This window comes from Pseudopodoces humilis, chromosome 1 (genome assembly GCF_049639895.1).
Source record: "Pseudopodoces humilis isolate 2021_Gansu_Grassland_sample_001 chromosome 1, ASM4963989v1, whole genome shotgun sequence".
Lineage (NCBI taxonomy): Eukaryota > Metazoa > Chordata > Aves > Passeriformes > Paridae > Pseudopodoces > Pseudopodoces humilis.
In genome coordinates, this window is record NC_142200.1 from 110,946,266 (window position 1) to 110,971,229 (window position 24,964).

The window sequence follows — 24,964 nt, forward strand, 5'->3', positions numbered from 1 at the left end:
CTGGATGTGTTTTAATTTGTAAAGCTCACTCTTACTGCAGATTCTGCTACTACAAGCAATGCTTAATTTAAAAGATAGAAAATACATCAAAATGGTTGTTTTCTCACATTTCAGTTAAGAAGTTGTAGCACTAACCTGCATCTCTCCAAATCTGTAATAGGACATTTTATACATGAGGCAGTTCAGCAAAGTTGGAGAGCCTGCCTTGTCTACCCGGAATTCTCCCTGAGGGGTAAAGTAATCACTTTCCTTTTAAAAGAAAAGAAAAGACAAAGAGTCAATGCAAACTAAAATCTTAAGGTACTTTCTCATTCCCCCCCCCCCCCCGCAAAGACCCCTAAGAATCTCAGCTGGCTAGTACAGTTTCAAGGCTGATTGAAGGTAACCTTAAAATGAAAGAGATGGTGCTCATTAAAGGTGAAATAGTTGCAAATTACCTGCTTGTAAATGAGACCCCAATGGACCAGTTTTCCTAAATCTGTACTTTTGTGCTGTTAAAAGTTTTGTCACATCACTCTAAGTGGTTCTGGAAAAGTTACCTCAAACTGTAAAATTTAGTTGGGCCTCTATTCTTTAGAAAGGTGACAAACACTGTATTGTTAATACACGAGATCTGCATGGTCACTATAAACCTCCTCCGTGTTTAAACAAAAAAAATTCTGCCATTTTCATCTCAAGTACAAGATGAAAGTGTGCACATGGGCTACCCCCTTAAGCCTGTGCTCAATATCTAGGAGTCTTCGTTAGGCTTAAGAAAATATTACTACGGACTTCTGCAATCTCAGAGGTGTTTGAACAGCTTAAACTCTACATGAGTCAATATTAACACTTTCACTCATCTCCTGCTATTACAGAGTTTGAAGAAATTTGTAATATTTAAACAGTCTGAATGCTCCTACTTTTTTCAAGCATGTGATGATGCACAGAGAGACATACAGACAAGAATTACAGAAAAAAATCCTACTTTTAGTATCATGCTAAAACGTGAAAAGCTTTTGAGGCTTTCCAAATCAAAAGCATTGAAAGAAACTGGGCTACAAGCCACTGCACTCCTACTGATCTAGAAAAACAACCCCGGCACATGTTTCAAATAAAATAGCAATAGAGTAGTAATCTCCCTCCAGTGTAGTGACCACTCCCAGACAAGTGATAATATAAATAAAAGTTTTTTTAAAAACCAAAAAGTAGAGATTCCACTTACCCGTATATCTTTGGGATGTTCCCCCTCTGCTATTCTCACCATCCACAAGAACTTATTAATATCATCACCAGAGTAGCCAATCACACCACCAAAAATAATCAAAACATAATCCACATCCAGGCTTCTCATGATCTCGTATGCTGCAGACTCATTTGATGACATTGCCTTTCCCACCTGTATCATTGCAAAAATACCTTAAATTTTTGATCAGCTGCCTATTGAATAGCACCACAGATCAATACAGCCAGACCAATGCCCCGGAATCCTGTGCCATGTGCTCTAGGGATATCCTGCTTGAGCAGGGATATTGGACCAGGTGTGACCCACTGTGTTCCCTTCCAGCCTGTGGTTCTGTGATTCTCTAATACCTACTTGTCAACCAAAGCAAACATTTTCATTCTAGATAAAGAAAACTTGTGAATATTTAGAAACTCAAAAGCCCAACCTAAACTATTTTCTCCTCTGTAAGAGGAATGTTGCCTGTTGAAACGAGTGTTTTGAGTATGAAATGTAGCAACAAAGGGTTTTCCTTTTGGGACACCTACATATTTTTCAAGTTATAACTGTATTACCAAAAGCTTAAGTGTTGCAGAAAATACCTAATTACAAATTATTTTCAAAGCTTTAGACACAGACCAACGTGTAAAAATTATCTGAAATGTGATTTCTTTTTTTTCCTAAAGCTCTGTCCTTCATTAATGAAGCAGCCAGTGTGCATTGCACTAAGTAGCATACAGGCACCCTCAGCACTGAATTTAAGGTATATCTACACAGAGAAAATGTCAGAATAAAACTTCTCAGAGCTGTATCCATCACCTCTTGTATCCTGGTCACTTCCCACACTTAAAAGAATTTGGTCAGCAACTGGCATACAGTTCAGCAGTTTTGTTTCCTCTTGAAGCTCTTGTACATAAGGCATAGCAATGTATCGCTGTAGTCTAAGGGAGTAACTGCAATATACATAATATTGCATCTGACATGGTGACATTCAGCTAAGAATGTAATTGGAGAACACTAAGCTTAAGCAGCAAGCTGTCAAAAGACCAAGAACCTCAGCTTCTTGGCCATTACCCTAATTAATGTGAGGTTATTTGCCAGATTTCCATCTCTGTGCAGGAGAAAATCATCTGGACACATCTCCAGGCTATGCCTCATTTACAGCACAAGTGCAGGTATTGGCCACAACATACATTTACTGCTTGGGTCCCCCTTTATGGTGCCTTCATTCCAAAATGTAACTTGACAATGCAGCAGTCATACTCGAGAGAATTCCTTATTGAAAACCATTATTGCTAGTTGCTGCAAAGTGTGTGGTTACTGTCCTTAGGCAACACAGAAGACTTCCAAGACTCTATTCACAAGATGCACCTTTTGTCTTGGTAGAAACTGTGAGTTTGGATGCAGTATGTGCATTTCTACCTCTTGTAGCAGAGGGAGTCACACAGAGATATCAGAGCTGAGTGTCCATTAAAACACACCAATGCTGTCAGGTCCATAACCAAATTATAAGCGCCTCAGAGTACGTGGCAATGCATGTTGACTGACATTAGACTGATACACCATCAGCACAATTTCCCAAGCTTGCTTCTAGCTGAATGTGAGTTTCCTGCCCTTTATAAAGATGGATGTGCGATCCCTCTTCTCCCAATACAATTTTTTTGGGGGACTCTGCTCAAAGCACAGCTTCATTAATTTGTTGGCTTTGTACACTGCTTTTTGGCAGATCTGGTCCAACAGCTGTACTCTGTATACTGACACAAGACAGAAAGAATACAAAAAACTATCCTAATTTCTTGAGCCCTTCCCCCATTCTGCCCTTGTAGCAAAACATTCTGGGAAGAAATGTGATTGATGATGAGTCATTGCACAGCACAAGTTGCCCGATGCGGTGCCCTGTAACTGCAGGCAATGCTAACACCCTGCCTTAAGCACATGTACAAAGCTTAAGCTTATCCTTCAGAAGTGAAAGCAATTAAAGGTGCGGGCATTTTGTCTATCTGCAAATTTGAGAAGAGAGAATTGCATTCAGTCTGCTACACTTCCACAGCTAGTCATAAACAATCACTTCCTGTGAGTTCCCTGATGCCTGAAAATTTGTCATGTGGTTAGTTTTCAAATGCCATTCAAAAATCCACTCAGCAGTGACACTGCTGAAATGCAAAGATCCTTATTTTGAGAGGCCAGTAATGCAGAGGTACCAGCTGTTACAGCAATAATCCCAAGGGGAATGGTTACCTTAGGTTCTGTCTATCCTCCCCCAAAGAAAAGAAGAGAAACTTAAGTGGAAGTGAAGTTTTGGAAGCTTCAAGTAAACAAAATGAAAACTCTGAACCAAAATTGATCCCTGTACTTGAGTTTTAACAAATGAAAAAAGTATGTTCCTTCCATGTTTGTGTTTCTCTCTCTATGCAATCTCTCCTTAATATCAATCGCCCTAAGAGATGTCTGCAACTTCATACTGCACTGCAGTGTAAACATTCTGGTGTTTCTGCTCCACAGAAAACTGCCAGCCTTACCAAGGCAATGTGGCTGTTGTTCCAAGTGTTGTTATCAACCAGGGTTGTCCGGTTGGCCATTCCTGCTATCTGATACCCATAATCCCACCACGACATCACTCTGGCATGCTCGTCTGTGTTCTGTCTGAGCCAGTAATAGGCTTCTCTGAAGTCATCCAGGATGTTCCGAGTGCTGGAAAACAGTTCATTTTATTTGCACCTGTACAAAAACTACCAACAAATTAACTGCACCTCGGTAAGTCTGGGTTTACAAATAATTGTGAATCTGGGTTTTCTTATGAGTTCAGCTACCTTTGAGGGATTTTGTCACCAGCAGTTGTTAAGTTTGAACTCTCTGACAGCTGAATGTCAAGAAGCTGAACTGAAGCTTGAAGACATGACTAAATGCATTTCCAGTCAAATATATATTCTTAAACAAGTTTTCCCAGTTGACTCCAAGGCTTTATTTTTAACCATCATTTTTACTGTCTTTAGGTAGGATTATTTTTATATAATTCATTAAATATTTCAGAAAATGTTGTATCTTTTTGAAAATTAGAGTATGAATAATTTTTTATTCAGGTCACAATTTCTTTATATAATAAGCAGTGATTTAAAGAAGGTAAAGCAAATTACTAATGCAATGGCAGTTAAAAAGGCATTTGTCCTTCAATCACTTCAGACTGTAGACCTTACTTACCCATCATGGTTATAGGAGGCGAGAACCACGCTGGGGCTGGAGTACGCATTGCTGGTTACCCAAGTACAGTGAACAGCAAACATCATCAACAACATCAGCATCAGCATAGTCACAATGTTTTTGATATTGGGACCCAGCCCTTCTTCTGTTTTTTCCTGCTCAGACACATGTTTCCTCACTTTGCCTGCCTAAACAAACACAAATGTATCTGTTATGGCAACTTCTATCATCCTTGAGACTGGAACCCAAGTTTTCTAACTCTTGCTTTCTCCCCTCACCTTATCATACAGGTTGCCAGGATTCCTTTTGTCATCCTCATCACTGCTGTCTTCTATTGGTGGATTTTCCCTCTTCATATCATCACCCAAATAACGCTCAAAGACATTGGAGAAAGCAATTGCTGACAGCATACAGACCACTGGAGTCAAAGTGAGCATCAGGCGAACCATCACTCCAGCAAAGTAAACAGCGCTGATTGCATACAGAGCAACTGCAAGGAAAAACATCTAATGGTGACACTTAGAAAATAATAGTCACTCTGACTGCACATGTACATGCACTCCATAAAACTGCTTCTGGAAGTGGGTTGAGCATCTGTGTGTATAAAGGCTTGAGTGTGCATCTTGCATTTCATTGCTTTTCAATTTACAGACATACGGCTGAATTAATGCTTATCCCTTTGAAGCCTCAAACCCTTCCTGAAATTCATTTTGACAACTGTTAACAATAACACAACCCCATTTTCAATATTCATTAGTAATGGGTCAAAAGATATATTATTAGTGAAATTTAATGTTACACATCAACAATACTACTGGAATTACAGGTAACTTCATTCGATTAAAAAAGTCAGCTCTAGACCAAACAAGTCATTAGGACTGAAAAAGCAAAAGGAAGTGTTACAATTTCATGTAAATATTAAATTCTGATTTCAGTTAGAGGTACCTGTGGACAAATTGGGGGCTTGTCTACATTATAATTCTGTACAGATAAATAACATGATATTGTAAGCCCTATTCCTGAGCAGTATTACCTCCACTTTGTCTTCCACAAAACATAAACCAAGATTTTCAGAATACTACAAAACATTAAGAACACATTTATTGGAAAGGAAAAAAACCCCAATCAATCCTGTATACACTAAGTGGGAATATCCAATAGTGGTTTCCTTGTGGTAGACGCCTTGTCTGCTACAGTTTAACAATATCCTCTTGTGAAAGATTTGCCACAGAGATCAAGGGACACGGATGTATCAGATTACATCATGTAAATATTTCCTACACTGTGGTGAGAGAGTATGGCTCTGCACCCTCACTTATAGGTCTCTTTATGCTGCGTTAAATGGAAGGAGCAGCCTTCAGTAGGAGGCTGAAAGCAAGCTGCCCAGCACTGGTCTTGACACTCATTCACTGTAAGGCACACAGCACAGACTACCTCAGAGTAAACATTCCTACTGCCCATACACAGTAGCCAAAGAGGCAGCTAAATTAGCCTGGAGCCTCCTGTCCCTGTAGAAGTCCAAGACCTGAGCGGTCTTCACTCCCCCATATGGGTTACAACTGCTTACAAGCCTCATTCAAAATCAGAAGCTGGTTTTCACAATACAGCTTTGCACAAAAAAATAAGTTGTCACTGACATAGGGAGACCCCGCACTTCCATTTTGGCTTGTGCCTTATCTAGCACTTGTTCCAAAGCAAGAGATTGTGTTCACCAAAACAGCAGAAAACCTGCAAAGCAAAGGTATTTTGAATCATTTGGGATAGGATGAGTGCCAGACACCCAGAGAATGGGGACCCTGCCTTTGCACTGAGCTGTTCTCCTGGCTCACTTGCACTGTGGAACCGTACCCTGCTAGAACATGCAACTCCAGCTGCAGAACTGAACACAACAAATGACTGGATACCACTTCCTGGGACTACACTCCATCACCATTTCAGCAACCTCTGCATTTCTATAGACTGTTTTAAAGACTGCTGGGTGCAGGAAACTCTTAATGATCACCTTTAAATACATTTAAACCATATTTTAGAAGAAGCCACATATCAGCTTTGAGCAAACAAAACCAAAGTAAAATCAAGTTGAAGGCAAAATTTTTCAAAAAAATTTAAAAATATTTTCTCTTACCAAAGACTCTTTCATCATTGATGTTTTTGATACAGAACCACAGCCCTGCTGGGAAAGTACACACGAGAATATGCAGATCAAAAAAGAAGGAAACCCATGTTGTAGGCTGATGCTCAGACACAGAGGCAATGATCGGGATGTGAATTTTCGCATACCTTTTTTAAAAAAAATTCAGTTCAAATTATTTTGAAAAGATAAAATTATTAAAACTTGTAAACATTAGGAATTCTGAAATTCATCTCAAAGGAAGCATTTCAGTTTTAAATGGCAAATGCCCTAATCAGCAGAAATCTCATAAAACTCTTATACCAAAGAAGTCCCCAGACCTTACTGTATCTAAGAAATATTTGGTGTACAGTTATTTAAAACAATAATTATTTCCATACTAATTAAGACAATGAAAATTATGGATGCTTCATTTGTTTACGGCTAAATACAAAGCCAAATTCACCAAAATGAAAACACACAGCTATGGAAAAGAAAGTTACAGAATTAAATACCAGATCAGTTACTGATGCATACACATTCTTTCAGATGCTGATAAAAATCAGGCCTTGTCTACACTTGCAAACACATGTCATCTAAACAACATGTCAAACACTCAGTGCAGACAAGGACAAAACTGTGCTCTATATTACAGACAACTATACATATGGACCTAATCTAGGGTGCTATCATGATTGAATGGTGAGGTATCAAGCATATGTCCTTTTCTTCACTGAGATCTAGTTCTCATTCAAAACTGTGTTCTGTGTTTTAACACAATATGTTTTTCTAATGTAGACAAGCCCTCAAAAGTTTGATACTTTGTGTATATATATATCTATATCTATTTCTATATATATATACAGACAGGCAAAGAACAACATCTATATATTCCTCAAGTAAATCTGAGGCTTCTTTACGTGACATCTGTTCTACTACATTTATTATAGAGCTGAGACAGAATCCTGTATGAGCTGGATTTTGGAGCCTGAAAAAAAAAAAGTCTGAACTGCACAAAGTCTGAAGTTTTTCTATCCTTGCTTCAAATCTTAAAAAAAAAGATCTACCAACTGAATTTCACTTTAAAGTATTTTCACTTCCCATTTAATTTCTTTTCTCTGGGCTGACTAAAGAATCCAACATAGTATTTTCAAAGGTTAACTGAAAAGAAGATTAACAAGATTTTTACCTGTGAAAACAGACATTAATAGAACAATTGTTCAAAGTAGACATCTGTATATACAAAATAGATGTATGAACGTAATACAGAGGCAACATGCAAGATCATATGTGCAACATTTTTGTGATTTTGTGCAATGTTGCACAGTGAAAATAGTCTAAGGCTCTTAGTAATTTTTAAATGTGTACTGAAGTGTTGGAAGAGCTTTCAGTTATTTTATGCTGACATACACACTACCATTTCATATAGAAAAAATGTATCATTACATATTCAAAGACTTGCAAAGAAGCAAGAAATTTCATAGAGAAATTAGTGAAATGGTTGTAAAGATCAAGAAACAACTACTACAAATGCTCTCTTTAGAGAACTGATTCTCCTTGACTAAAATACTAAATAGATTTGGGGATGAGGAGAGTAAATGATTATTAGTTTTCAGTAAAATGCTACTGATATCTAAATCTTATACCCTTACTTACCCAGTGTCCCACAATGAATAAAATCTGCCACTCCAAGGAGCAATATAACCTGAAAAAGAGAAGGAGGAAGAAAAACCTTTTTGCTGCCTAGGTTTTTAAATGCAATAATTTTTCTACTCCCTTGAGTTTTAACACAAACCCAAAGAAATTTTCATTGAACTTGTAATATATGTGAACCATACCTACTGCATTAGGCAGGCTATAAAATCTACCAACCATGAAGCAAGATGGTTTTAGAACACACTTACAGGATCACATTGTACTTGTTAAGTACAATCTGAGTATCAAGACACACACAGTTCCAAAAGTCAAAGCAATGCAATACTAAATATTTCACAAATAATATGACAGATAGCAAACTATACTCTGTGAAGGAATATGAGAAAACATAATTGATAAGAAAGTATTTCATTTTTCGGAAATGTCAGAGCAGGAAACTGGGAACAATATAGCCAGAACACAAACACTAAATGAAACGCTGGTTTCCTCTTATTTCTCTCCTGATGAATCTACTTGTGGCATGGTATATAAAAGCTGCTATTAGACATGCTGATAAGCTTTACATATTATTTTATAAAACTATGCTTTTAGGTGAGTCTAATATGATAAGATGAAAAGAAACAGTATAATTCTAAATGAAATATATAAATTATTATTAGAAGTTATTAGGTGATTTTAAAATTTGTATTTCCACTTTCTTTGCAACTGTTTCAGCGCCTCCTGAAGTCAGATACAGACAAGGAGAAATAAGGGAAGGTTAAATCCTTTCATTATTACCCAAGTTTTGTGCACAACTCAGTAAGTCTTCCCTCTATCTTACATTCCAAACTAGTATAATCTGATTGAAGGGTTTAGTTTAGTATCTAAATATTTAGATACATTTAAATATTGTGGTTAATGTTCTAATTTGAGACATATTTTTCTCTTCTGTCTTCAGTTGAAAACATTGCTCCCAATCCACTGCACGCTCATGAAGAAGGAGCTGTCAGCAGAAAGGGAACTACTGGCTGTGATTTTCTCTGGATGTAGACAGCCTTCACCTGAGGGTGCTGGAAGAGTTGGTCAACATGAGAGCTATGCACCATCTTCACCTGGGTGATAAGGGTGCCTGGTGCCCGGCTACTGCTGCACCTCTAGGCAAGGTGGGAAGTTGTATGTGGGAATCTACAGGGCAGTAACCTGAGCTGCTGAAATGACCAGGGAACACAGCCTCCTGAAATACACTGATAAATGTTTCCCTCATTGCTCATTTATAGGTGAAGAAGAATGGACAGGACAAATGGACCGTTTGACTGGTTGAAAACTGGCTGTCCTGATAAGCTCAAGGTAGTACACAGTGGATCGGGGTCCAGATGGTGGCTCACAGAAAGTAAAAATATCCCAGAGGCCAAAAGGAACAGTGCTGAATTGAAAAGAGTGGCTGACATGCCTTGTGTCAGGCAGGACTTCAGTCCAAAACCTGAAGCTCATTCTTCCAGATGCTGCACCTAGGATAAAGGGTCCAGATGTGGGCACCCTCTTCTGCAAGAGGATTATTAAGGAAATCGAGAGAGATCAGAGTGCTGTGAAGTGGTCAGGAACGCAGATTACACAGCATGTCGGAAGCTGAGGGAACAAGGCCTGTTCCAGCTGATGAAGCAGGGATACTGATCACTGAATTTCAGAAGATGAAATCAACACTTCCCAAGAACTGCAACAGAATACGTATTTGGCTGCCTGCTGAGATTAGAAGCCAATTTTTGTTTTGATATGCCAGTCTGAAAACTTTGCTAAGTTATGCATGGAAAAGCAAATCAAACCACCATGTTTTAAAAGCTTTGAAACAGAGATACTAAGAATTCTTTTGGAATAATGCTATCATAAGTTACAGAAATAAAACTGCTATTAAATAGTCCAAAATGTTGAAACAACTACTTTAGGCTAAACCAAATGTTGATCATCTGGCTTACAAGCTGTAAAGGTAAATGAGTTTCACATTTATTTACCTGTGTATGTCAAATAGATGACACTCAGGAATACAGTACCAGCAGCTAGTGAGACACCCAAGAAGAACAATGTCTGAAATTCTTGCTTTGTTAATCTGTCTCTCAGATACTGCAAAAATGCATAAGCCTGCAGGAGTGCAAAAACACCTATGGAAAGAGGAAAGTACTTGTTTAAATGCTCAAAAGCAGTACAGCTGTTAAAAAAACCAGCATATTTGCCTATATTTGAATTGGAAAAATAAACATAAGGTACACCCTAACATCTGGAAAGTAGTAAGACATCACCTTCTGACCAACAACCTTTAATACGTAACAGGGATGACACTTTCTTGCAAAAACAGGAACTTCCAATGAGATAAAATATTCTAAAGGACAGAATCACCTGAAAACCTGATTGCATTGATTATGGCAAGAATACAGGTTAACATACCTAGCTGGATGTGGTAAAAACTTAAGAGACCAACTTCAGGCAACACACAATGCTAACACATTAGCAATATATGCAAACTAAGCTACTGAATAAAACAGGAGAAATTAATGAAAGAAAGAACTAAACCAAGTAAGTATTAAGTCAACTGAACACCCAATACCCTTAAAAAGGCTGGTCAGAGTTGAACATGAAACCCAGAACTTGGACATGGTATTTCAGTTATTTTTTCATTTCACGGTATATAATCAGATCAATTCACTGATGAATTCTTTCAAAAGTGAAAATCCAATGCTGGCTGGCAGAGGAATAATATAAAACAAAAGTGCATCATCTTTCTTCAAATGAACAAAGAATTTGAAGTACATAATGAAATTCACTAGTTCTGAACTCCTAGAGAAAGACAGAAATTCTATTCACTAAATAAATGTAATCAATTCAGAATGTAATTCAGAATCCAAATATGGCTTGCTAATTTTTTTATTTTTCCATCATATTCCGATTGTTGCAAATCTCCATTTTGAAAGTATTTTTGTGTTAAATTTTAATGATCCACTGTCCCAAATACATTTTGGTAAGTGACTAAATGTAAGAAAAAACCTGGGGAATCTATAACAAACTGAATTATATCAAACAGTGCATGCAGTTAAACTCAATGTTAGCAGAGGTTATTGCTGTCAAGAAATGAAGATGTCTGTTTGCCAATAACTACTGAAAAATCAACTTAAAGAAATCAAGAAAACCCAAACAAGATTGAAATCAGTTATTTAAAAATCACCCTCCTGATTAGTAATTTAAGTAATTTGTATTTAGCCAGCTTTGAAAAATTTCAGAAGACTATAAACTCTAAAACCACATCATTCAGTAAAAAAACTGTTACAAATAAGAAATGTTTCAACTGTACAATGTGTGAAGGCAACATTGTATTGCAAACCAGCAGAGATTACCAATATGTGAAGTGCTTGTCAGAATGCTAATTAATCCAGTCTTGTGGAAGCATTTTACCTCCCTTAGCTCACAGGAAAAAAAGATAATGTGTCAACTGGAAAGGAAACTTCCCAACAGACACTAAAAATTGTACCTCTTCGTTCAACAATTTGCTTTGTTAGCCTGTGTTTTTTTCTACTACAAGGTAACAAAGCTGCAAGTGTTTGAGGTTTTCCTGTGATAAGCAGGCTGTTGGATGCAGACGTTTCATTTTCTTACCTGCAGCTGCCATGTGTTCACTTGTTCTAATTGGCTGAAATCCCACAAAAGGTATCTGCATTGATAATATTAACCCCACAATGTAGAAAGTGCTATATGCTAGAAGACAAAAATATGAGGAGAGGGGAAGAGAAAGATAGGAACAAAATTAATACACGTTTGAAAAAGCTTTGGCTCCATATTCAAAGAGAAGTCCATCTTCTTCCCTGACTTCACTGACAGCAAAACAGAATGGCACTATGCTAAATATTTCAGTCATCCTAATTATTTTTTTCTTCTTTGATAAAAAAAAGCTGTCTATTGCAACTAATTTTAGTGGCTGTAGCAGAGTAATGTTCTTTCTAATTGCACTGTTTTTTCTCCTCCTTGGAAAATAAGCCATTTATCAAAGATTCTCCAGCTTGAAAAAAGTTCTCTTCCCATCCTGTTTTTGAGAGCCATGGATGTGAAAAGAACTCTCAAATAACAAGTGACATAGGAAGCTTTCTATATGAGGAGAAACTGAATGGACCAGACCTCAAAAAAGCAAAACATATAAGAGTCCACTACTTCTTTAGAAAATGCAAACAGGCATCACTGTTCTTTATTTAACACAAGAGCAGAGGGAACGCAAGAAACAGAACAACAGAATTAAAAATTAATATTAAGCATATGTATTGATATGTATCAATCCTTGGGATTTATAACCCCCCTAGAAAATAGAGGCCAAAAGCATCATTAATATTAATATTAACATTAACATTATTATTATTGAGTTCTTATTGCACATGCATTAACATTCATATACTTTATTTTGAAAGGGGTTTTGGTCCTCAATATTACAGGGTGAAGAAGAGATGGAAGGGAAAGATAAAAATATCAAATCTGAAAAGCCATGAGACTGATTACATTTGAAGTACCCAGCCAACCAGTCTAAATGAAGTTCTGTTCTTTCAGTTTCAGCAATAACCCACCTGTCAGATTTTTTTAACTTCTACAAATCCTACACTATTATCTGGCTATAGACAGCCTGGATCTTATGAAGAGATCCCTGTTCTCTTAGAGTCCTTTACTAACCTCCAGGAGATCAGGAGGATTCTGGGGAGTGCATCATTGAGCTGTGGTGTCATTTCCACAGCACCTATGCAGTCTCACTGAGGGATTATGCTCCCAGGGCACTGAGTTCCAAACCAGTCAGAAGTGACAGGGATGAGATTTCCAAGCATTTGGTCTATTGTTTCAAGCACTTATATTGCACAGCTTGGCCTAGCTACTCAACTATGCCTTCTTAAGTCACTGAAATGCATTTTTCCTGTAGCAAGCTTAATTTTTGAAGAATTCACTACAACATAAATCATCTACTGTACCAAGCAACCGTTACAACACTGCCATCCTGTGGAAGTTCAATGATTGGCATAAATCACTACATTTCACATTTGTTATACTACTGTAAATCATCATTTTTAAGCCCAATCCTGCAACTGCTAAACTTGCTATGTGCACTGCCCACCCCCACCCCAATCCCTTCCACTTCTCTCAAAAAGCTACATACTGCCTGGTTCTGAAAATATTTTTAAAAAGGATAATTTACACAACATGACAATTCTTCTAGGAAGGTAGAAACATCAAGATGATATCACAAACTTTTCATGTTCCTTTATATTCTACAGTTTGCACAGTCTTTGCAAAAACAAGAAGTTAATTTTGATTCCTGCACGCTGTTCTTATGGTTGTAACTTTGACCAACTCCAGAACAAAACCATTCTGACCTACTGTGAATAAAGTCATTTTAAAAAGAATTTAATTTGCAGTACACCACACAAACACAAGAAAGACCTGCTGGAAAGCTTCTCCAGAGAGTATAATCATATCATTGGCCACATATTTTCAACTAATGGACTACAATCACCAGAAATAAACACTCAATCTGAAATTTTAGACTATTGAAGCAGTTGATATAAATATATGCCTGTTCACTGTTTGAATGATAAAATCCAAGACATAAAACAAGGAATTACTGAAATGAAGTTTTAAATTCTGGAAGATCCTCAAGTGTTTTATTAATATCCTGATAATTATACAAAACCTTAAAAAATGGTATGAAAAACTATAAAAACTGAAGTGTGCAAGCATAACATAAATATATACCCTTCCAAGTGTAAAACCATTTATTTTTGAAACACATGAGAAACTAAAGAGAGACTATAATAATAGAAAATAGTATCAATGGTTTCTGTATCTGAATAAAGAGGTTTTCACCTCTCTGCTAATACACTGGAATTAGCTTGTTCATAATGATTAAACTAGAGGATCTGAATGAAAGGCATTGACCAATGTGAAGATGAAAAAAATAAAAGCACAGTTTGAGCTTTCAAATGGAGGTAGCATCATCACTATTGATGCCAAATCGGTCAGAAGTTATCTGGCTAATAAAGTCATCTGCCTTCCAGCCTTAAAATATTTTAAAATTGGCAAACCCTTCACATTCTGAAAATTTTTACTCATTACATGATTCTGAATTGCATTGCCAGATATATCAATCATGCTCCATTCTTTGGTGTATGAACACTCTTAAGAGAAATATATACTAGGAAACCACCACTATTTTAAAATAATTTGGTTCTGCCAAATACTGTTCTCTACCTTTGTTATGTTGGATTAAATTTAACAGCCTTTATAAAATGGCTCATGCTAGCTTGAAATAAATTTAAACAACTGATCTAGAGATTAAAACCCTCAAAATTCTCCATAATAGTAAAAACAAATGTAGATTTTACTAGCAATTTTCAGATAACAATATTTTTCAAAAGTTTTAGCTGCTTGTGGGTAGTTTAAGAATTATGAGACTGCTGCAGACACAGTAGCAGTTGCAACAGAAACTCCCAAAATATCTTTATTCTCCCTGCTTCAAGGAGCTTTTGTAAACTCTTCTCCCTATCTGAATAGTTTGGAGGTGAAGCACACTTGAATTTCCTCTCAGAAGTGCTTGAACATTCTTACCTGTTTTACAAAAACATCCTGTTAAACAAAACTAGAAATGACATAGTAATGTGAGATGTACAGACTTCTCTAGGGCTTCCTATGAAAGCTTAAATTGAGACAGCAGTTGCAATGAAACAGCAGAGCAGTGATCACATTTTCATTCTGACAACTCCGTGGCAGAACATATCCCTCACTGCTGAAGGGCAATAACATCTCAAAACACTGTAGCAATTTGCAAAACAAACATCTGCCAGACCCTTTAATTCCTATGAACACGCAGTACTATTTTCCCCATGTGAGTTCAAAGACTAGTTAATTTAAAGCTGAAAAAGTAGGAGCACTTATTCTTTATTGTTTTTGGCCACCATATTGCTTCAAGATTTTATAATTAGTTGATTTCATTTTCTCTTGCCTAATTCACAGAAATCAGAAAATGAAAATATTCAATGAAACAATTTTAAAAGGGAACAAGATAAATTACTTTCCCCTTAAGTTAGGAAGAAGTAGTTAATGAAGAAGTTAAGTAATATTAACATTAAAAATTAAAGATGGGTTAGAGTTTTTCTTTCTCTCTTTTTTAAATTTTAATGAATTTCCAATTCTCAATTACATAGGGTAACAGAGGAGTATAGAAACAATACTTATAGTTTTGATAACAAAAATTCAAAACTGCACTTCAGTAAATTGAGCAATTATTGTGGTATATAATGGTTCATATATATGTACATACATTAATTTCTCTAGCAGGGAATAGAAAAAAGCATTAAAATAATTAAAAATACAAAGATAAAACAGTATTAAAATGAGGAATGAAAATATATTTACAAATATGAAACACCTTGTGATTACGCTTCAGTTCACATTATGTTCTCCACTTATCTATGGTAAAGGTAAATGAAAAATGTTCCAGCTAACTTCTAAATCTCTGAATACCTGTATTGCTTACTAATTATTCCATTCACATGCCTACATCATGGCCAACTGATTTTATTGGTAAAGTGTCAGTAAAACCAGTTTACACAGTATTTAAATGTCAGGCAAATCAATAAGAAAGTTAGGCTCCCAGGATCCCTATCCACACATTCCTGAAACTGGAAGAAAGGTGGACCAATTAATCCAATAAAATTTTAAGGATTCCCATCAAGTGGACCGACTCTTACAGTGCACACATTGTCTCAGTCATCTAAAACTCATATGGCTGTTTAAAATTTCCTGTGTCTTTATCTACATATTTGCATAATCTCTGCTGTATGACTTTAAAAACACCAATTGTTTTATATACTTGGAAAAGAAAAAAATATAAAATATTATTAAAGGCACACATGTAATGTAGATTTAAAATATATTAACAGGATTCTTTTAGATCAAACCACCCATTTTTTTCCATGCACTAGAAAGGAGAAAACTAATTAGCAGCTACATATACAAAATTTTGGAAGTGTGAGCATGTTTCAACTCCTTATTTCCATGTTGTAGAAAATAACTGACTATAATCAGAACTCAAATTAATACAGCTCAATCTGATATGCAATTACTTAACACCCACTTGATACAAAACACATCAGTACAATAATTTTGTATCTCATGTTTAAGTATTTGAGAATGACTTTGCAATGAACAGAACTTACCAATGTAGACCCTCCTGCTGTATCTCTGCATCAGCAACAGAACAAACACATGCAGTGGAATAAGGTTGATGATGAAAACATAACCACCCCATGCAGAGACCTATGACAAATGGAACAGAAAATTAGATCTGAAAATATCTGCAAATTCTTAGGACAGCCCATGCTGGATTTATACATCTTGATGATCTAACAAGAAAACACAAAGCCCATCTACACAAGCAGTCAGAACTACTACTAATATCAGAATCCTTCTCAATATATATTATAAAAGAAAAACAAATCACAACAAAGCCCACATATCAGAGGTATTTGAAATGGGCTGATGGATTTCCTAGGCTACCCTTCCTGGATCTCCTCCTTCCAAGCTCATCTGGTCATACTGGCAAACAAGAATGTGATGCTGGAGGCTTTTCCCAATGGTGAAGGCTGCAGCACAAGGCAGTGGTAGGATCTCTAGGGCCATGAGTTGGACTTTGATGATATTTATGGGTCCCTCCCAATGCAGGATATTCTGTGATCTCATGTAGGATCCAAAACTTTCTTTCAACAAATTTAGCACCATGCACTTTTTGCAGAGGACAGGGAACATTATCTCCAGGCAGAAAGGGGAAAGGGAGCAAGGTACACCTCCAGGAGCAGAACTCCAGGACTAGAGCAGCCAACGCAGGTTGCAGTGTAAGGAAATAAACAAAAGGAAGAATATGGATGTACATGAAAGCAGGACTGAGCACTGTGGAATGCTATACAACAACACTATAGACATTGCAAACCTGTGGCAACAAGAGTAGCTGAGAAGGACTGCTATAGTGTACTTAAAACTGAAACACTACAGTGTTATTAACGGATCACTGATTGCTGGTTTAGGTAAGGATTTAATGAACTATGATTACAACGTGTTATCTAAATTTCTAACATATTTAGAAGGGCTCATATTGACTAGACAATCCGTATTTTGACACATCCTCTTGTCAAATTACAGTCTAGACTTCTCCCATATGCACCATGCCTACCCTAGATCTTCATTTTTAGCATGCAATAGCTAATGTGGTTTTCACTTTAATTGTACTTTAGGGTTTAGATTCATGTAGCTATTTTTAAAGCCCTAGAATCCAAAAAGAAACCCAAATTACTATGTTCTATAGAACAGATTCTAAAAAAACCATGAGGCCAAGTATTACTGTCTTTTGACACTAATACTACAAACCCCAGCATTTCAAAATTTATGGTAAGCAATTCAGACAATGAGAAACAAGTAGAATAAAATAATCTAAGTTTTCTAGTAACTTATTTCAGATTATCAAAATCCTATTGCTTAATCACTTGTATGAAGTATCATGGTTTATACAGGTAAGTTTCTTTAATGGGAGAAAACACTTTATGAAGACAGGTAAGATAGAATAGAGTTCAAACGTGCAAATAGGACACTGTCAAATTCAGGGAAAGGTTTGACTGAAGGAGGTCCCAGTTTGTATGGACCAGGGACCTGCATTCCTAATTATCAAAATATGAACGCAAATCTAAGCACTGAAAATTATACCGAAGATGCACTTTGGAACTTTTCAAACGGAACTGAGGCATCCTCACAGATTGGCAAAATGAGCATGACTCCACTCTTACTCCTACAGGTTTGCTTCAATGTAAAGTTTTCTTTTATTTTACCTCCCTGTCATGAAAAGCCGTATGAAGCAGAAGCTGATGAAGTAAAATAAAAGTAAAAATACAATTCCCAGGAGAAAACACCCTTCTCTATATTGAATGCAATGCAAGGTTATGAGTCAAATTACCAGTGAGTTAGGTATATATTATAAGGCAGATTTAGTTATCAGGAAAGTTTTGTTAGTTAATGCAATATCTATTCGCCATTCAAGCTGTTCTCCAAACTTCCCTTTCAAGGACTGACTCTTACTACCTCAAAATTGTGATTTAACTTCCAACTTACACTGAAAACAACTAATAACATCAGAGAAAGACAAATTATTAGAAATATAACAAATAGTACAATTATGCTTTGTCCTAAAAATCTACTCAAGCAAAATATCTAGAAGGACAATTCCACAAAATTCTTTCCAAAAGGGAAATACAATGTAGGGAAAGTGATCACCTATGTGGGATGAAGTAGGTACAAGCAATAAAATTCTACCATCTAATCTCTTGAGATTTGAAGCTAAACTACAGATGAATCTGAACCTTTCATGAGCTGATACACCTTGAAAGGAAAATAACATCACCTCCCATTTACATTCAAGGATTGACTGTCGTGACAACATTGAGTCTTAAGTTCTGATACCATGAGCACACACAATCACATATTCTCACATACAATCCCACACACCAAGATGGTAAGAACCTGTTATTATGTGACATTTTTTTAGCAGTAAAATTGTACAAGTATTGTATTTGTTAACTATATGTTTATGAAGGCACCTTTAGAGAATCTTACCAATAAACTGGTACAAAATAATAAAATACTGTGCTATATAAATTCAAAAACTTACTTGCAGCTTTTGTACTGCACTTAAACATCTACCAAAGCTATAGGACCTTTTCAGTATAATGCTATATAAACAGCCACACTGTGTATAAAGTAGAGGCTCTCTATTAAGCAATGTAGCAAAAAGGAGGAGAAATGGAATGAAATAAACGTGCTCCTAACAAGAAATAGCTATCTCAGCCTCTTTGGTTGCAAACACGAGGCTATTATTTCCTATATTAACTGCAAAAGTCTCCCAGGAAACCAAATGGACATTAAAGCTAGAGGAAACCTACACAGCATCCAGACAACCTTTGAATTAACCTTAAGGCACAAAAACCAATCCAGAACTTCCTCGTTCTTGCAAACCTAGTTAGTTACCTGATGGTAGAAAAGCAGTTATTTGAGATCTCAGTCTTAACTGCCACCAAGCAATTAGCCTGGCTGTCCCACCACTGACTACTTTGAGGATAATTTGTTTTTCATACAGCCACAAAATGTTTATCAGTTAGGGGGAAAAAAAGATGGTTGATTCAAACAGGACAATTCTTCAAGTCTAAGGTTCCAGAAGATGGAGGGGGAAAACCAATTCCCTCAATTTTTCTATTACTTTTATCTCCTCATTTTTACTACTGTTTTCCCCTCTGTTAGCCCTTAGGAAAATCTCTGCAATAGCCTCCATTTTCATAGATCAAGAATGAAAAGGGCATTTATGATCATTTATTATGACACTGAAGTCATTCATCAGTTCTGGTGGTAAGCTTCACTATATGTCATAATTATACCCATAGAAATAGCTTTCAAAATTATAAAAATATAACTTTGTCCTTACATTCTAAATATTCTGATTATTACTGCATTTTAGTAATGACATACAGACACAAATATAAAAATTATACCTTAATTTGCCTGTACCCAAATAAAAATCCAACCAAATCAAAGCACCTATTCACAGCATAGGAAAAATTTCTAAGTAAAGTTTTTCAACTTATTTCAAAATATTTCAATTTTTTTCCAAAAATTGCTTTAATCATGTTGATTTAAATACTTTACCTTTACATATCATGTTGCTTAGTCATATATTTAAGGTTTTAATAACAATACAAAGCAACAATTTTATATTACGGCTCCAACAAGGATAAAAATATCCTTCTTCTCTTCTTTGTCAACATATGGATTATATAAATAACTCAAATAGTTTAGCTATTTTATATATATATATATATATATATATATATATACAAGCCTTACCATGTAAAAGTAGGATAGACAGCAGCAGATTGTCCAAAAGACTGACCCAGTTTTCACAGACTTCACCTGGAACAATAGCAAAGTATTTATGAATGACAAATCCTGGACAACACTCTAAAGTTTCATTCCAAACAACTGTCAAGAGAACTTCTTTAGCCTGCATCAAGTTACATTCTATGCTTCTGAACTGACATCCATAAAATCGTAACACAAATGCAATTCTTTCACACACAAAAGGAGGTTAGGTCTATTTCTCTAGCAAAAGCATACAATCCAACTCTCTGCCTTATGACCTGATGTAGAAAGGTAATTGCAATGTCTCTGTGCTACTTTCTCTGAGATGTTAGAGCACTATAATTCCAAGTGAAGACCATCCATGCTTTAATTCATCTGGCATCCGACCCAACTCTGCCATTACAGACAAAAGAGCTATTCTGTAATTTCAAAAACTCACTTAAGGTTAATGAGAGCATCCAGATACTACTAAAGATTTAGCAGGATCCAGAAACTGCCCAAGGATTATGAATTTGTCTGAAACTGATGGCGAGAACAGGAATCTAGAATGGACAATAAAAAAAGCTAAAAAGTTGTCAATAAAATGTATTTGATTCTACAAGAGTTCATGCAAACATTATTTAGTTAAATATGAATTCCATATGAGAACAGGTAACTGCTATCATATCTCAGTTACTCTAAAGTAAGAACCTAGGTTGAGTCTGTTATTATCAAACACAGCACACCTTCCCAGCTGCAGCTCATTGTAAAACCAGATTTTAAAAAACCTGCATTTAAGTAACACCAGTCACTCAGTCATGAAAACAATTACTCTTCCATTATATTGCTACCAACTATATCCCAAGTTTGAAATATTCTAAAGCCAAACCATTTGTGAATATGCATCTGCTTATGGAAACCAGAATGCTTGACAGAACTATGGAGAACGTTCTAGTGACTAGGTAGTTACATGGAGTCACTCTAATGAAAAGTACACGCATTCCAGAACACACAAGAGACAGTACCCTACAGTGTCTGTGCTGAAGTAACAACATAGTTATGCTACTTCTGTTACTTCCAAAGTACGTTCAACAATCCAGAAAAACTCCAGCTTCCCTAAACTCCTTCCTGCAAAACCACCTTACAGATGTAATTCTACACAGATTAAGGAGAAGCTGACATGTTGCTTTAGAAAGCAGGCAAATTAAAAGACATAAGACTATTTTTTTAACACACAAGTAACACTAATATATAACTCCAGTCAGCTTTGTCTATTTAATTTGGATACTTAATTTAAAGCCCAGACCCTCCATACAGTCAAAAGTATTTCTAGAAGACAATTCAAAGCTTCATATTCAGAGCCTACTGCTTTTCACCAGCTATATAAGGAGGCTAACATTTGATGCACACATTACTAATACCTCCAACCAAGAAACAAACAACCCCTCTGTTTGCTTTAAATTTAGACTTATAATTTTTATTACTACTACAGGACACACATACTTCAGTGGAACTGTGCTTTTACACAGCAAACTGAAGAGAATGATTATGGAGTGGTTCAGATCATGTGACTTCTCAATTCTTGCCTAATCAAGAGCCAAGGGGAAGAGGAATGAGAGGGAGGAAAATAAGAATTCAATGGATTCTAAGAAAATCACTCATTTGGTTGGAGGAGGACCCAAAAAACCTTTCCAAAGCAAAAGACTCAGCAATTACTTACCCATAAATAGTATGTGAACTGCAGTGCAAAAATAGCTATGCCTTCATTGTCAAATGATCCTGCTACTGATCGGGATATGTAACCTGGAACTATGGCAATAAAACAGGCAGCTAAAAGCCCTGCTCCCTGGTTCCACAGTTCTCTGGTGAGCAAGAAAGTAGAAATAGCTGTAAGGCCGCTGAAAACTGGTGCTAGAAACACACATACATCTCTTATATGGACTGTCACATTAAGCATATTTAAAATCCAATGTATAAGGCCTGCTGTCACCATCAGTCCTGGGTATACCTACATGGAGATAAAAAATAAAACAAACCAAAACACTAGGTTATTACAGAAAACTATAATGGTAGGCTTGTTTACATAAAACTTGCAATGAAACAATAATTTTTAAGCTGATATAAGCAGTATTAGCATAAGCTAACAGAATTAGTTTTGTGTTACTTTAATCATGTTTTGACAACACAACTGAATACCCTAGTCTCCTTTAATTTTATCCAAATGCTAACAGTAACATATAATCTACTTCATAAATGAACGAGCAGCATACAGATAATATCCCATCTTGCTTGACCATTTATCATATAATGAAAATAATTCGTCATTAAGGTATGGAAGCACAAATCAAAATCTGCATGAGATTTTCAGGCCACCTATCAGTTTAAAGGAAAAAAAAAACAAACAAAAAACCAAAATCCTAAGACATCAAGAAGAAACCCAAAATTTCCCAGTGATATCCATTCTCCTTTAAAATACACCATGCTATTCTTTTACTTCTTGGTAACAATGGGAAAGAAAATGTGCTTCAACAAGATTTAATTTTTTGAAATTGAAAAGTTGATGGCCAGTCGATTGAGTACTATATTTTTGCTAGGTATCTACAGACAACTTTGGATATGAAGGATTAAAACGAAGTCCTATAAAACTGAATTAAGATGTGCTCCAGGAAAGGTAGCACAGGCTTACACAAATCTATTGAATCCACCATAGAACAGTGGAGAACTTTAGAATATTCTTAACAGGAATTCTAACCTCCCACATTTATCAACATTAGAAAAATCAATACAACCTAGAAAAGTTAATATGTACTTCACCTGCCTTAGTTTCTTTCAAAAACTAAGAAGGGCATTGTACTAAATTAAATTAACAGAGGACTGAACATTCCCCTGCATATACTTCAGTTCTTTTTCCTAAGAGGTTTTATTTTGTTTAAGACAGGTATGGAAAACATGCACTTACATGCTGCATAAAGAGTGTGCAGTATCTCTAAGATACTAAAACAAATGGTGATCTAACTGCTGCAAAAAACTTGTAAATGCCTTTAAGTGGTATGTACGATCATTAAAAAGCTTTAATGAACTTTCACACATTAAGAAACATATGACTGCATCACTTAGTGTTACTAAAGCTATTCCAATGAATTATTTTTGCATTCTGATTTGATAATATTGTTTTGTACACCTTTATTGTCTCGTTGCTTGCATTGATATCAATCTTAACTAGTCCTGATGCTTCATACAGATGTCACACTGATCTAATTTCACAAGATCTTCTCCCAGTGAAATCCTAACTTTTTTCCATACATACATGAAGTCTACTCAGCATACATCATTGGATTAAAACTTGTACCTTAAGAGATTTAGGTAATGAGTTTAAAAAAAACTTTTTTTAAAAAAATGCTTTTCTTTTTTTGATTTCATATACAAAATTGCAGGAGTCATAATACCCTTATTTGTTACTATTAGAATTTCATATGCAAGAAGATCCATATTTCTTGGTCACAATGTGCTATTGGATAAAGACTAAGGCATGTTGACTTAGTTTCTGCAACTAAAAATTAAAAACATCACAATATTCCCTCTGCAGCAATTTGACAATTAAAAGCATATTTTATTAAGATTCTCGTTTTATCAATGTCAAATTTGTATTGAAAGTTCAAAAAAACTTCCTGAAAAGCCATCTTCCTGAAAAGCCATCATTATTTTTCACTTATTAAATTTATTTTATTTTAATAAATGTATTATTACAATACTTACAGTTCCACCTACTATTCTTCCTAGTGGATACCATGCTCTTTCATCAAACCAATTTAAAAATTCATAAAACCCATGAGATGCAAGATGATGTGTTGATCTATAGTTAAACCTAGAAAGAAACAGAAGAAGGATAAGATAAAAATCAAGAACTTTAGCATCTCATTTACTATATAAGTACAGTGGTCCTCTCTAAATCCGCAGAGTTTTAAAGTAAATTAATAAGTTCTCAGATACTAACAACTATAGTCTCTTCACTTCTACAGCCAGTGCATATACCAGACGACAGCTGCTAGTTTTTAAACTATCATGAGTGATATATAGTGAGTTCATTTTTATGTGTAAGCATTAAGACTTTCTTTCACTCTGAAAAACACTGTTGTTTTTTTTTATTCCTTTCTAAAACTACTCATTTTCAAATAGTCTATCACATGCAGTCAATGCAAGACTTCCATTCTGAGACAGGATAGCTACATGCTACATTTGCTGCTACCCTACTTCATGTAAAATTGACAGGTGACTCATTCAATAACAGGCAACAAGAATCAGTCTGTTTGTTCACACTACCAAACTAATGGGCTTCTTTCAATCAGTAAGAATTTACACAATGTAGATGAAGTTTCATCTTCAAAGTTTGTACATTCTCTGCTGCAGAGAATTTCTTGTACAACAAAAGATCTCTCATGCACACCTTCAGCTCAGTCTTCCACACTGTATAAAAACCATTAAAAAACATCAACAGACTGCTATTAAGTTATTCATCTTCTACCCTCCTGGCACAAAGTATCTCAAACATCTGATAACAAAACTTTTTAACTATTAAAATGTCCATTAGTTCTTGAAATTAGGTATCAGGCTGCAAGAAGCACTACAGTGCGTGTTATCCTAAAACAGCAACTTTCGTGATCGTTCGTTCAAAGGCCAGGCTAAAAAGGCTACAGATATTGAGAATGTGAAGCTTTGTACAGAAAGTTTAGGTAGAGAAAATCCTAGGTGAACACAGCTTCTGAAACAAGCAATATTAACAAAGCCTGAAATTCTAATTGAATTTCAGTTAACTATGTGAAACTCATTAGTTAAAGAAATATTAAAGATTTTATTCATTAGTTAAGTAGAAGTTCAGATGA

At 35.7% G+C, this 24,964-nt stretch overlaps 1 protein-coding gene across 1 annotated transcript in view; it reads right to left on the bottom strand.

Annotated features, from left to right (window-relative positions):
* STT3B (STT3 oligosaccharyltransferase complex catalytic subunit B) overlaps positions 1 to 24,964 on the bottom strand; it is a 51,282-nt gene that overhangs the window by 4,712 nt on the left and 21,606 nt on the right. The window contains exons 2-14 of the mRNA XM_005518972.3: positions 23,841 to 23,949; positions 21,805 to 22,092; positions 20,091 to 20,156; positions 16,370 to 16,469; positions 11,781 to 11,879; positions 10,148 to 10,294; positions 8,163 to 8,211; positions 6,522 to 6,676; positions 4,675 to 4,886; positions 4,397 to 4,584; positions 3,718 to 3,889; positions 1,202 to 1,375; positions 136 to 249 (exon numbers count right to left, since the gene is read on the bottom strand). Of these exons, the coding sequence (XP_005519029.1) occupies positions 136 to 249; positions 1,202 to 1,375; positions 3,718 to 3,889; positions 4,397 to 4,584; positions 4,675 to 4,886; positions 6,522 to 6,676; positions 8,163 to 8,211; positions 10,148 to 10,294; positions 11,781 to 11,879; positions 16,370 to 16,469; positions 20,091 to 20,156; positions 21,805 to 22,092; positions 23,841 to 23,949 (1,873 nt within the window). The remainder of the gene's footprint in view (positions 1 to 135; positions 250 to 1,201; positions 1,376 to 3,717; positions 3,890 to 4,396; positions 4,585 to 4,674; positions 4,887 to 6,521; positions 6,677 to 8,162; positions 8,212 to 10,147; positions 10,295 to 11,780; positions 11,880 to 16,369; positions 16,470 to 20,090; positions 20,157 to 21,804; positions 22,093 to 23,840; positions 23,950 to 24,964) is intronic.